General features: G+C 38.2%; 1 protein-coding gene across 2 annotated transcripts in view; it reads right to left on the bottom strand.

Annotated features, from left to right (window-relative positions):
- si:ch211-246m6.5 (von Willebrand factor D and EGF domain-containing protein) overlaps window positions 1–13,311 on the bottom strand; it is an 82,284-nt gene that overhangs the window by 1,950 nt on the left and 67,023 nt on the right. The window contains exons 22-30 of one of the 2 annotated variants that reach the window (XM_048163786.1): window positions 11,544–12,371; window positions 10,405–10,500; window positions 10,185–10,280; window positions 8,507–8,602; window positions 8,292–8,387; window positions 5,331–5,429; window positions 4,664–4,759; window positions 3,372–3,467; window positions 2,966–3,061 (exon numbers count right to left, since the gene is read on the bottom strand). In XM_048163786.1, coding sequence (XP_048019743.1) covers window positions 2,966–3,061; window positions 3,372–3,467; window positions 4,664–4,759; window positions 5,331–5,429; window positions 8,292–8,387; window positions 8,507–8,602; window positions 10,185–10,280; window positions 10,405–10,500; window positions 11,544–12,371 — 1,599 coding nt within the window. The remainder of the gene's footprint in view (window positions 1–2,965; window positions 3,062–3,371; window positions 3,468–4,663; window positions 4,760–5,330; window positions 5,430–8,291; window positions 8,388–8,506; window positions 8,603–10,184; window positions 10,281–10,404; window positions 10,501–11,543; window positions 12,372–13,311) is intronic. The other variant, XM_048163793.1, reaches the window with a different exon arrangement.

Genomic DNA, 13,311 nt, shown 5'->3' on the forward strand with positions numbered 1-13,311 from the left:
GAAAAACATGTAAATGATACTGGGGGGGAAAAAAACTACATTCATATTCAATATTTATTGTAAATATTCTTGGTCTGATTGTAAAGTAATTCCTCAGTGTGTGTTTTTCTAAAAAGTTATTGCATTTTTTTTATTTATTAATAATTAGTAGTTATATCCATTGTTTTTCTAAACAAAAGTAAAAAAAAATAAATAATGTGATATTTTATTTAACAATAATAGTAATAATACATTTTTTAAATAATTTACATGTAATTTGATGCAGTCTGCTGACACAACTAAAGCCGGGCACATTTAACGACTAGCTAAAACATTCAAGGGGCCGGTCACACAGAACGCGTCTTTGCGTCTAAAAATGCCTTTGAGACGTGATGCAATAACGACAATAACGGAAATAATAGAAATAGGCAAACTGCAGAATTTACAGATACACGTTTTGACATGGAAAAAAAGAAAATAAGATAATAATGAGCACCTCCTCCGCCATGTTGCCATTATATAAAACAGTTGTCATGCCAACTCGCAACGCTTGCCCCGCCTCCAAGTTCTTCTGATTGGTCCACTGTTTTGGAACTGACATTGATGAGCTGCGCTGTGTGTAAAAGTTGAAATTCTTTTAACTTGACACGGCGTCTTAAAAACGCGGCGCTCATGTGTGAGGCGCTGCAAGAGACACGAGACGCGAGCGTAACGGTCATGAACGTCCGTCAAGCGCGTGTTTACATAGAAAAACTATGGGAAAGTAGCGCATTGGAATAGAAAAACGCGTTCTGTGTGAACAGCCCCTAAGACTGTGCTGAACATACAAGCGATTGTTTCCTGCGACTGAAGCCGATTTAAATACTTACACATGGAATTTGAACACCGACTGTAATCGCAGACTGAACGCGACTGGACACGTTTGAGCGCGATCAGTCATAAGTATCAATTTACATTCATAATCGGCCTTACAATCGTTAAGTGTGTGCGCGGCTTAAAGGTCCCGTTTTTCGTGTTTTTTTTGAAGCTTTGATTGTGTTTATAGTGTGCAATATAACATGTGTTCATGTTTCGCGTGTAAAAAAACACAGTATTTTTCACATAATTTACTTATCTGTATACCGCTGTTTCCACTGTCATAAAAACGGGCTGATGCCTTCCTTGTTCTATGAAGTCCCTCCTTCAGAAATACGTAACGAGTTCTGATTGTGCCAGCGGTTCCTGTGTTGTGATTCGACAGCAGCTTAGCGTACCCAGAGCCATAGAGAGAGCGCACCTTGCCCGGAAAGGTCACGCCTCTTACCATAACGTGTGCTGCACGTAGTTTTACATGTGGATTATTGTGGTGTCGTGCCGAATGAACACAAAAGACAATAATTCCCGAGAGACTGAACTCTTTAATCTCCACAAGCAGCGACAGAAAATGTACAACGTTAGCACTCACTCAGAAGAGTACCTCATACGGAAAACAGCCATATACATAAGCATAGTCCCCTCTTGTGGCCATTATGTGCACTGCAGTCCAACATTAACTATTGCAGTAAGGATACCACAATTATAATTTTCGGGAACCGATTTAAACATAAATTGTAACCATTGAGCTCTAAGTACAGCGTCCCTGGGAAGACCAAACAAAGGTGATTGGACTGCGGGATGAAAATAACAGCGTTTCGACGACATGGCGACAAACACACTCTACAAACGCAACTCTTGCTCTTCTCCGTGGGAGCGCAACAAGACCACGCCCCCTTTTTTGTGTATTCCTGTGGGCGGAGGTTAGTCAAAACACAGTTTTAGTGACGTCATTAAAGAAGGAAGTAGAGGGATGTAGTCCAAACTGGCCGTTCGATGTAGGCGACTTCTGTTAAATAAAATATCTCGCTTGGCATTGAACTTTGAGCTTTAAAATTTTACAGATTTTATTTATACTCTAACAACAACATTACACACTAACTAAAGTTTGAAACATGGGATCACGAAGAACGGGACCTTTAAGACTGTATGGGTGGGGAAAACTAATATTAAACATTTATATAATAGTGTAGCTTTTGAATATCCAATCAAATGCTGGTGAAAAAAAATGAATCCCACCCAAATTCGGTTGTCAGTTCACCTGGCTAATCCTGTTCTGTTCACACACAGTTTGGTAATGTACTGGAGTGACAACCTCATTCTACAACCAAATTAACTTTGAAAAAAAAAACAGCGAACAAGAACAAACCCATAATAAACCAAGATAAATCCAAATGCTTTGTATTGAAGACAACACCAAAATATTGCGACCCTCACCTGCCTACTTTAATATCTCCATAAATGTGATCGCTTTATTAACCAAACCCAAAGAACAAGCACAAAAATGCTTATAATAACTGGACATGGCAACCCTTCATGAGTGCATTCTGCGAAGCAACCTTCCAAACAATTTCAGAACATGATGAGTCTTTGGTCACTGTAATATTTTGTCAAAAATAGTGGATACCAAACACATGAGATGCTAAAATGTTACCACGCTGTCAATCATTGCAATTTCAGGTTCTGTACACACAGAGAGCATTAATTTAGGGGATTCGCTCCCGTATTTAAATGCAGTTGTTACTCCTGAAACTTTATAGTGTGAATGTGGTTAAAGAGACCCAAAATCAAAGTTATATCTTTATATCTAAATTTTCATTTTGAATGAACTATTCCTTCAATAAGGCAGGTCAAGCTCAAGGAAAAACCATTTCAAACTGTTCCCGATCTACTACCCTCATGAGAACATCACCCATCGCGCTTTACTTTCACTATTAAATGTGAATTCCTGCTCCCATGCCAAACACAGATGATCTGTCTGTTTTTCACCAAACATATTACCAACAGCCACTGAGCACAGGAACAGAAGAGATCCTATTTAGATTATTTTACCGAGAACTCAAGTGAGTGAAGTGTGTGTTCACCGCTGTGAGGTTGTGGTGAAACGATTACATTTGGGAGAGGAATCACTTACGGATTTGGCAGAGAGTCCCCCTCCAGCCGGGACTACAGTGGCAGGTGTTCGGCCCCACACATTCACCTCCGTTTAAACACTTTTGCAGACAAACAGCTGGCGGAAAAGAAACAGATAGAGATACAAGGCTCAAACCAGTGGGACACATTATCAAAGGTGTGGTTTCTATGTTATATAACTACAATTATTCTAATTCCTGTTAAGTATTATATTATAACTGAGAGGATTATGTTTAAAGACACAATTAATTCAACTGGGAAAGTGGACCGTGTGCTCGGGGTCACTGGGGTCAGAGGACATTGCTGTGACTGATGGGTCTCAAGTATAAAATGGAATTTTTTTTTTTGCTAACATGAGGCAAGGAGGTCACTTCTAGGTCTTTTTCAGGATGAGGTCTGGTACTCACGTTTATCACATCTCTTTCCCCTCCAGCCTGACGCGCAGTCGCACACATCTGGTCCGACGCATCGTCCTCCATTCATACACATTGGCTCACACACACCTGTGGAGAAACGGGAAGATAAAGCTTTCGATTTACTCAGATCAACAGGGTAAAGTAGGGTTTTTGTAGTCAGATAATCCAATCCATAATTTAGAGTTTGATTGGTCAAGATGTGGCTGATTTAAACTCTGACAGCAATTACAGAAAAGTAATTAGAAACCTACAAAATAAAATAATAAATAAAATAAATAAATAAATAAAAAATAGAAACATTGTATGTATGTTTGTATGTTATAATATTTTAAAATTATTTAATATCATACATGCATCTGGTTTATTATTATTGTAAATACTTTTAAGTGGTGGTTTATTATTAATAAATGATTAATAACTTATGTTTTTTTCTATTTTAAGTTAGATTTTTTGTTTTTATTATTTAATATCAAATATGATAATAATAACATCAACAGTTATTGTTATAAACTGCTTTATTTTTATTCAATAATAAAATTATTCATAAGTTATGATTTTCTTCAATTTTACATTTTCTTTTTTATTATTAATATAATATGACAGTAATAAAAATATGAATATAATTAATATTATAAATAATATTGTTTAATCAATGGCTTATTAAATTATTATAATTTATTACTTTCTTTCTATTTAACAATCCTTTACCTAATAAATAAATTTTTTTACCTAATTATTAATATTAGTTTTAATATTGAAGTTTTCTTTATCTCCAATGGTATTTAAAAACAAATATTAATTTGCTGTTTACTGTCTCTAGTGTGAAGTATATACATACATTTCTTTCTTCAACACTTGACCTCAACATAAGGACATTGCCAAAAGTTCTTCAATAATATTTTACTTGGAATATTCATATAACAAGACACTGCATCCAAATTAATTAATCCAGTCCTGATCCCATATGTTTCACAACTCACAGTTAAATAACTCACTATCTTTGCTCAGATTCTTCTCTCTTCCTCCTTGATCAGACCATATGTAAACTGTTCAAGTGATGTCTGATCTGGGCTCCCAGTGCGCCTTTTCATCAACAAAACAACAGTTTTTTCTTCCATATGCTTTGATTTCACTCCCATCACGTCATGTGCTTCACATGGGGGAAGTACAAAACTTTAAGCTTATGGTTGGAGGTTTATGGTTATACATGTGAAATTGACCCGACACCTGAGCTTGGCATGGGTAGAAGTCCTCCATAAACACATCAGGAAGAAAGCACTTACTTTTCTCGCAACGCAGCCCTGAATATCCCTCCACACATGAGCAGATGTTGTTTCGTATACAATGACCTCCATTCTTGCAAGGTGGACTGCACACGGCTGAAAGAAAGAGAAGTAGATAAGACGTCCAGCATTTGATGAATGAATATTGGACCTGTTCTTTGAACAGATGCTGGAAACATCAAATAGCTGTAAGGTGAAATAAACGTCAGCAAATCTGACATGACCATGGAAACGCACTCTAAAAGCTCCTACATTTCACCCAAACTTGAAGCAACCCAGACATTAGAGTCATTCTCTGTTATCAAAAACATCTTTACCAGACGTCTGTTTCAAGCCATTAAGTGAATCATTTCTCACCACACGGAGCTGTTATGGAGGAATCGATATATATATATATATATATATATATATATATATATATATATATATATATATATACACACACACACACACACACACACACACACATTAAACATCCTGAATCTGGGGCTACAACATAAGCAATAGAGTCTAAATGGTTTTTATGGCTGGTCCATTTTATTGTTTTAAAGTGCAGTAGTCATGTTTTTACCCCTATGCTGTTAAGAAATTGATATCTGGCCTCTGTAAGCTCTCAAAAAATAAAGCAATGCATCATTAAAGTTGATTCAAAAAGAAAAGCTGTTACCGTTTTGACACCGAGACCCGTAGAAACCAGGTTGGCAGTTGCAGGAGTTCGGACGTACACAGGTTGCACCGTTGAGACACACAGGGTCACACAGAGCTGCTAACAAATACACTTATTAAATAAACCATGAATGAAACCTAGGCGGTTGTTTTCTGATCTTTGTGAGGTCAAAATCACAGCTCTGCTGTTGAAAAACAATGATATACTTCTTCAGAGAGACTAAAAGAGATTAAAAAGGGCAAGTTATTGTTCACTTTCACTTTTAAAAAATGTTTTGAAATTCATACATTGAAATTGTACAGGCTATGCTGCAATGTTTATTCAATAGCTACTTCTAGGCTAGGTGTAGTATGTTATATTAAACAATTATAATCTATAAAATTGATCGATATGTCAGTGTTCTTGTTAAAGGGTTAGTTCACCCAAAAATGAAAATTCTGTCATTTATTACTTACCCTCATGCTGTTACACACCCGTAAGACCTTCGTTAATCTTCGGAACACAAATTAAGATATTTTAGTTGAAATCCGATGGCTCCGTGAGGCCTTCATAGGGAGCAATGACATTTCCTCTCTCAAGATCCATAAAGGTACTAAAAACATATTTAAATCGGTTCATGTGAGTACAGTGGTTCAATATTAATATTATAAAGCGACGTGAATATTTTTGGAGCGCCAAAATAACGACTTATTTAGTGATGGCCGATTTCAAAACACTGCTTCAGGAAGATTCAGATTCAGATCGCGTGTCAAACTGCCAATGGCTGAAATCGTGACTTTGGCGCTCCAAACAGCAGATTCGATACACTGATTCATTTGTGCTCCGATGCTTCCTGAAGCAATTTTTTTAAAATCGGCCATCACTAAATAAGTCGTTATTTTGTTTTTTTTTGGCGCTCCAAAAATATTCTCGTCGCTTTATAATATTAATATTGAACCACTGTACTCACATGAACCGATTTAAATATGTTTTTAGTACATTAATGGATCTTGAGAGAGGAAATGTCCATTGCTCCCTATGAAGGCTTCACGGAGCCATCGGATTTCAACTAAAATATCTTCATTTGTGTTCTGAAGATTAACGAAGATCTTACAGGTGTGGAACGACATGAGGATAAGTGATAAATGACAGAATTTTCATTTTTGGGTGAACTAACCCTTTAATTAAAACTTTTAAAAATGTGTTAATTAAAATAAGGCTTAAGTAAAATAAAAATGAAACATGAGATAAATGTGTAAACTTAAAGACCCCCTGTGGTGAAAATCAAGTTTTTTTTTCAAGTTGTTGTTTATATGTCTATGTAGTGTTTTTAATATGCTTTAAGACAAACCATGTGCAAATTCATAAGTCAGCACCATTGCTGAGTATTTTATGTTTAAAACTGCAGTAAACCAAAGATAGTCTAAAACCCGCGATGTGAAATAGTGGGTGCTTGTGACGTCACAGACTACCTTGTAACCAATCAAGACAATGTGCCGGCAGGCTTTAGCATATCATTAATTATGACTGCTCTGAAGCAGAAGAGAGAAGCCAGGTTATCCTGATATATTTTCTGTTGATATGAAAATTTGTGTAGATTTAGTAATATAGAGAGTCTATGATGTAAATTATGGTGTTATGATGAACTATTTGCCTTTCTCCACTGACGTTCTGAGTTGTTCAAAGCGTTTGGGATACTGATTGTTAGAAGTCAGCTGTCTGACTCTGAGAAATATTTATTATTAGCAGTTTGATAGCATAGTCAAGCAAAAGGCTAATAATTTGAATTACTGTTATGTGTCCGACAGAACCGTCGCAAGGGCTGTGCCAAGTGTACGAGTGTAAAGTTCATGTTTTTGACCTTCGAAATATTTTAATACTATAAAACATAGCTAAAACAATATTGCTCTGGGCGTGTGACCATAATTTGTGTGCATATGTCAGTCAGTGTGGCATCATGCGTCAAGTTCGAGAGAAAGCTTTATTCAGTCCATTTTAAATTCTTATTTTGGCTAGGTCTGGAATTGATCAAACCATAGATATTAGCCTACCTGATGAGTTCAAGTAAATATGCTGGAAATCCGTGCTCGTTCAAGGCTGTGCATTTATTGCATGTTGGCTACTGAGAAGGCACGGGCGCCTGCAGGATTTCAGATGGTAACGTTACGCACAAAGCGTTTTTTATTTAACACTATAAAGTTAATTAAGTATATATAGCTTATTTTGCAAAATATAAGCATATATAGCAATATATAAGCATATACAGCAATATACAAGCATATATTACTCGTCACTACAGCAACAGTAGACTCTTTGAGCTGCCTTGAGCGAGTGGAGGCGGGGCTAATTTGCATATTCATTGATCCGTGAATATTAAATTAGGCAAGGGTGTAGAGTTATATTCAAGCTATTTTAAGGCATGAAGAAAAAATTTTCACTGGAAAAAAATGTTTAAATATGTCATTTTGGTGATCAAAGATGAGTTTTAAGTGATAAAATAATTGACTACAGGGGGACTTTAAACGAAAATGAGAAATGTTGCATTGGCAACTAACTCTCTTTTTTCATCTTTTTTAAATATTGCCAATTCATTTATAAACCAATAGGCAACGCTCAGGAGCTTCATGTTGTTTCTAAAACACTTACCTGTGGCAACATCTTATTGCATCACCTTATTGCTTTTTAAGGAGAGTCTAAGTTGATGTATATTGTTTTTGTTATTAATATGAATAAAAACTAAATTCATTACTCTGAGGCTCTCTGTTCAATTGATAGTAATTGATCCTCTCCGGTGGACAAGAGGAAGTTATCAGGCTGGAATAATGGCTAGTGTTTTCTCTGAGCCGCCAGAACAGAATGAAAAATGAACAGATAGAGGTTCTACATCAGCTAAATGCCACCAGGAAGCAGCACACACACACATATGATGGATTTAGTGAGAAGAGATTGGTCCCACTGGGAGCCAACCACACACACTCTCACCTGTCTCGCACGATGGTCCCGTCCACCCCGCCAGACATTCGCACTCATCCGGTGATGCACACTTCCCTCCGTTTTGACAGTGACGGTTGCACACCACTGTGTAATTGAAACCAAAACACATGCAATACCTCCTGTGACCACTAGGGGTGTAAGAGTTTATGTTTAACATCCACATGCACATGAAATCCAAGCAAACATGATTTATCAGGACTCACTGGTTTCACATCTGGGCCCTACGAAACCATAGGGACATGAGCAGGTGTCTCGACCCACGCAGGTGCCTCCGTACAGGCAGGGCAAACTGCAGAGAGCTGCAGGGATATTCATACGACCAAATGCACACAAAATACGGTCATATTTCACACAAAGCAAACAGCTAACACATAACTCATCAAGGCTGCACAAATTATTTGGCATAGTTGCCTTTTTATGGAAAGGGCAAACGGCACAGATTTGCAGATTCATATGCTGCTTCACACTAGTTCACAACATTAACCCACATAGATGTAAAATGTTCAGTCTTTTTCCTCTACACAAAAGGCGTATACAAATTTTTGTCAAATAAAGATGTCTCCTAAATCTGTGAATGGGTAAATGCCATGATGGTTCATTTTTTTGTCCAAAGGCCTTAATAATAATAAAAAAACAAAGATATGACATCCAAAGTATGTAAGGTAGTACAACTAGATCACTTTTATTGAATCCAAAAGGTTTTAATTTTATTTTGCTACATATAAAGGTATTTTAAAGATTTTGAAGTGTCAAAAGGTCATTCGGTTTAACCGTCCAAAGGCCAATAAAGCCATTTCATTTTTGATTAAAATATCTTAAATTGTAATAAATGTACATATTTTTAATCTGGTGTGATTTTATATCATCATATATCAACATAATGCAAACCAGTATTAAAATTAAGTGTAGAATTGGTTGCTTTGTTATAAGAAAGAATGTCCAGAAAAATGAATTTCACTGATGTCATTCGGAATAACCAATATGAAGGGACCATTTTGGATCAAGTCATGCGTTCAATATAATGTGACAGGATGTGACATCATTCAGACACCTGCAAAGGACCACATGGTCATGAAGCAGAGTAACTAACTCTCTCAGTCTTAACTATTTGAAAAATTCATGTTTTCACTTGCTCATACGCATGTCCTGAAACATCAGGTCATTCGGTACAACTGCTATACAACATGGAAAATGTTGTAATATTTTAAAAACTTGTACTAAATAGAAAATATTTGATTGTTAGCTAGCTAGATATCAGCCTGTTAGTATTGTTTGAACATATCATTATTCAGTATAACCAAACGTGTAATTCGGTAAAAATTTTGGTAAAACCGAATGACTTTTTTGGTGACAAATTTTGTCCATCTTGTAAAAAATGACAAAAGCAAAGACCACATTATCTCATTGTTAACACTTAGTAAAACTTCAAAATTAATCTCCATTAGGTTATTTTTTACACTTTTAAAAAACTTATTCATCAATGACACGAATACCACCTGACTGCCAACTAGCAATAACTGTGTGTTCACACCGCCAAGCCCTGGCGAGAGCGGCGCGGCACGTCTTGGACGGTGAGAGCATCGAGGAGACTTGAAATCAAGTCAACTTTATGGTAATGAGCTATGACACAGTTCGGCGGCAACCAATCGGAATGTAGAGGTCCTCGCTTGGTCGGCAGCGGTTTGAACGAACAGTACAGCGTTGTTGGCAGGGCGGCCAAGGCGAATGTTGACGCACTCGCCGACGGCGGTGTGAACGCACGGTAAAGGTAGCCAATTATGGTTCATAAACAAAAGACCATTGGCCATAGACAAGCCCTCTTGATAAGTTGTCCGAACTTTCTTTTTAATAGGAACAGGAAAAACACATATACGCACTTACCGCTTTCACAGGTCTCGCCATGGTAACCTGACATGCAGTCGCATACATCAGGCGCTACACATTTTCCTCCATTCAGACAGGGTGGACTGCAGATAGCTGTGAGAATCCAAAATTACATTATTCTACAATTGTGTTATTTCCATACAAGTGTTGGTGTATGTGATCACACCTATGCCAGAATTCACAAAATTACAAACAATGATGTGTGTTTGTTTGTGACCTGTTTCGCAGTTGGGGCCACTGTATCCCTTCTTGCAGCGACACGTGTTGGGGGCAGCACACTCCATGTTTCTACCGCAGGCATGTCTGCACACGGCTGAGGGCACAAATGGAATGCAAACACAAATAACACATGGTCAGATTCACTCCATCAACAAGCAAACACATATTTGCCTCCATCTGCGACCTGAAGCACAGGAAGCAAGAGAATATACAGATTCTTTATGCACTGTACCTATTTTAAATGTGTGCCTTTCACTTTAAATTAAACTGAGTGGTTGTAAAAGTGCAGGTGATGCTAGTGTTATATTTTTAGATAATCACCATGCTTGCTTTTTAAGATTCACCCTAAGTTGTTCCTTCAAGCATTCTGAAAACTACAGGGCTGATTTGAATAGTTGGGTAACTTTCACCACATGTTTAATGAAACACTAGATCCACTGCCATCTGCTTTGTAGAGCTCAACGCAAGACACCTGTGACTGTTTTGTGCATGTTCACGCTATATTCATACCTTGAAACAGTGCCTGAAAATAATCCATGAATGCATAAGTAATCACTGTGTTGAGTAAATTTCAACAGTAATGCAATATCATGGGGTTACAATAGCAAACATGTTTCTAGTGATTCTTCCACCCACTGCTCCTAATTTTCTCAGGTTCACAAACCCATGGGATAGAGCTCAAGGAATGTATTTATTCCTTATGCCTAGAGCATGCTCGGGGAATGAGCTTATTGTTTACACCAGTTACTGTCAGTTGTCAGTCTTAAACTCCACATGCTACATACTTTTTTCGTATTTTAGACCTCAGACGGCATGCCCACAGTTCACTGACCTATTGGACATAAAATTGGCAATTACTATACAAATACTGGTAGTTCCAATCACACTGGCTACCTTATTTAACCCTAAAAGATTCATAGTAGTATTTTAAGGGTACATTTATGACTACTCTTAAGTACTAATATGCAACTTTTAGGGGTGGATAAGGATCAAAAATTCAGGGTACAAAATGTTGTACACCTAAGTAGGTATTTTTTGCTCTGGCATTTGTGTGATGGATAAGTCTCCAAAGTTGGGCTCACAGGACTAACTCATCGTTGAATTATAAAGAAAAGTCATCTATACATCTAAAATTACCTCTGCACATTCGGCCATCTCCAGTGTATCCCAAAGGACACCTCCTGCATCTAGGTTGCCCGTCATCTGCAAGCTCACAGTGGACTCCTGGGAAGCAAGGGACATCCGCACAGGTGAAGCTTCTCTCCTCTAACAGAACCACATTTCTGCTCTTGCTTTGGTGTTTATGGTTCTGAAGAGTCAGTTGATTGTCCAGAGACTGGGTGTGGCTTTTTTCACCAAGGTAGGTGAAGCTCTCCTGGGGCAGTGGTTGGGTCTCGTATGGGTCTTGGATTCCAGCTCCAAGGCCTCCATCTGCAGAGAACTCTGACTCCGAGAAGAAGGAGAGGGAAGTTAGGGCTGATGTTAGGGGTTGCTGGTTGTCTGGAGGTGTCCAAGGTCGAGATCGGGTAATTGTGACCAGACTGGTTTGCTGTGGAGACTGCCTCAGTGCCTTGACATGTCTCGAAGTTTGAGGTAAAGTGACTTTTCCAGGCGTGACGCCCGCAAATCCACGTGCCAAGACTTTAAATGAAGATTCTTGCACCTCTGGACTTGGAAGAACATTCAGTTGATTGTGAGAACTGGAGAGGAGTCGATCCCTGATGCTGGTTGAGGCAGGTGTGCGTCCCGCCATCAGCGCCAACTCCCCTTTCCCTGTGATAGGTGGAAAGGTTGGTGGGTGGGGGATGTGAGAGGTGACCTGATGGTGTGGGGTCCTCACTGGTGAGGATAGGCGTCTCTGAGGTTGCCTGAATGGAATGACGGGGAGGTGCAGATGGGGAACGCTGCGGGAGACATGGGGTAGGTTGTTCTTGGCTTGGGTCAGTTGCGGTGAGTAGTGGGGTGCTAGATGAAAGGACAAGCTTATTACGCAAGATGGCAAGCAACTTGTCAAGCAAATGAACAGTAAATACTTTTAGTTCAGCTTTAAAAAGTTTACTTGTCTGTCACAACAAGGCACGGTAAGGCTCATTACCAAGCAAAATAAAAAAAAAAAGAACAAGGACACCAAAATGAAAGGAAGAGATTGACTGAATTCTGCAGTTAAGATTCACGAAAATCCTCTGGAGATCTTGAACAGACCTTTGAAGATTTTACACAAGGAGACCACCAGAAGTGCAGTTATGATGCAATAGAGCTCAGTACTAGCTTAAAACATATGGTGATGTCGGTATATTTACGCATAAACAACAGAAAGTCGCTGTGGCCGCTCAACAAGATTTATTCTGTCCCCCATCCACAAGCAAGGAACAAAGATGCAATACAACAAAACGCAGTCCTAACAATAAAGACACACTGCAGTTTCTGAGTGTGTAGGAATCTGGGCCACATGTGGTGACAATGAGGGAATTAGCAAAATGAAGCTGTTTCTTTTCTAGTTCCCACTGTGGCTGCTCATGGATTCACTTCTGATAACGGCACTATTAGGAATGATTCCAGCAGTGGCCCATTCACAGGGAAAAATGCATTAAAAGTCATTACTCCGCTCTGAAGGCTTTTACCGTTGTGCTGCAATACTACAACCTAGGAAAATGTATTTGAGGGATTTTTGCAAGCAAAAGAACAGATTAAGCAGTCTAACAACATTTCCATTGAATGAAATGTAACATACTGTACTCCGGGGATAAGAAGGATAAGATGCAGTCTGGTAGTTTTTCTTTTCAAAATATAAAAAGAGAATCAAAGACCAAAGAACTAAAACAAGAAAGAAAAAAAAAAACTGTTTTCTGTTAACTCTTCCTTACTGTCTTTCCTCGCCTGATCCCCTCTCTAAATGAGTTTGCAC

Source organism: Megalobrama amblycephala, linkage group LG2 (genome assembly GCF_018812025.1).
Source record: "Megalobrama amblycephala isolate DHTTF-2021 linkage group LG2, ASM1881202v1, whole genome shotgun sequence".
Classification (NCBI taxonomy): Eukaryota; Metazoa; Chordata; class Actinopteri; order Cypriniformes; family Xenocyprididae; genus Megalobrama; species Megalobrama amblycephala.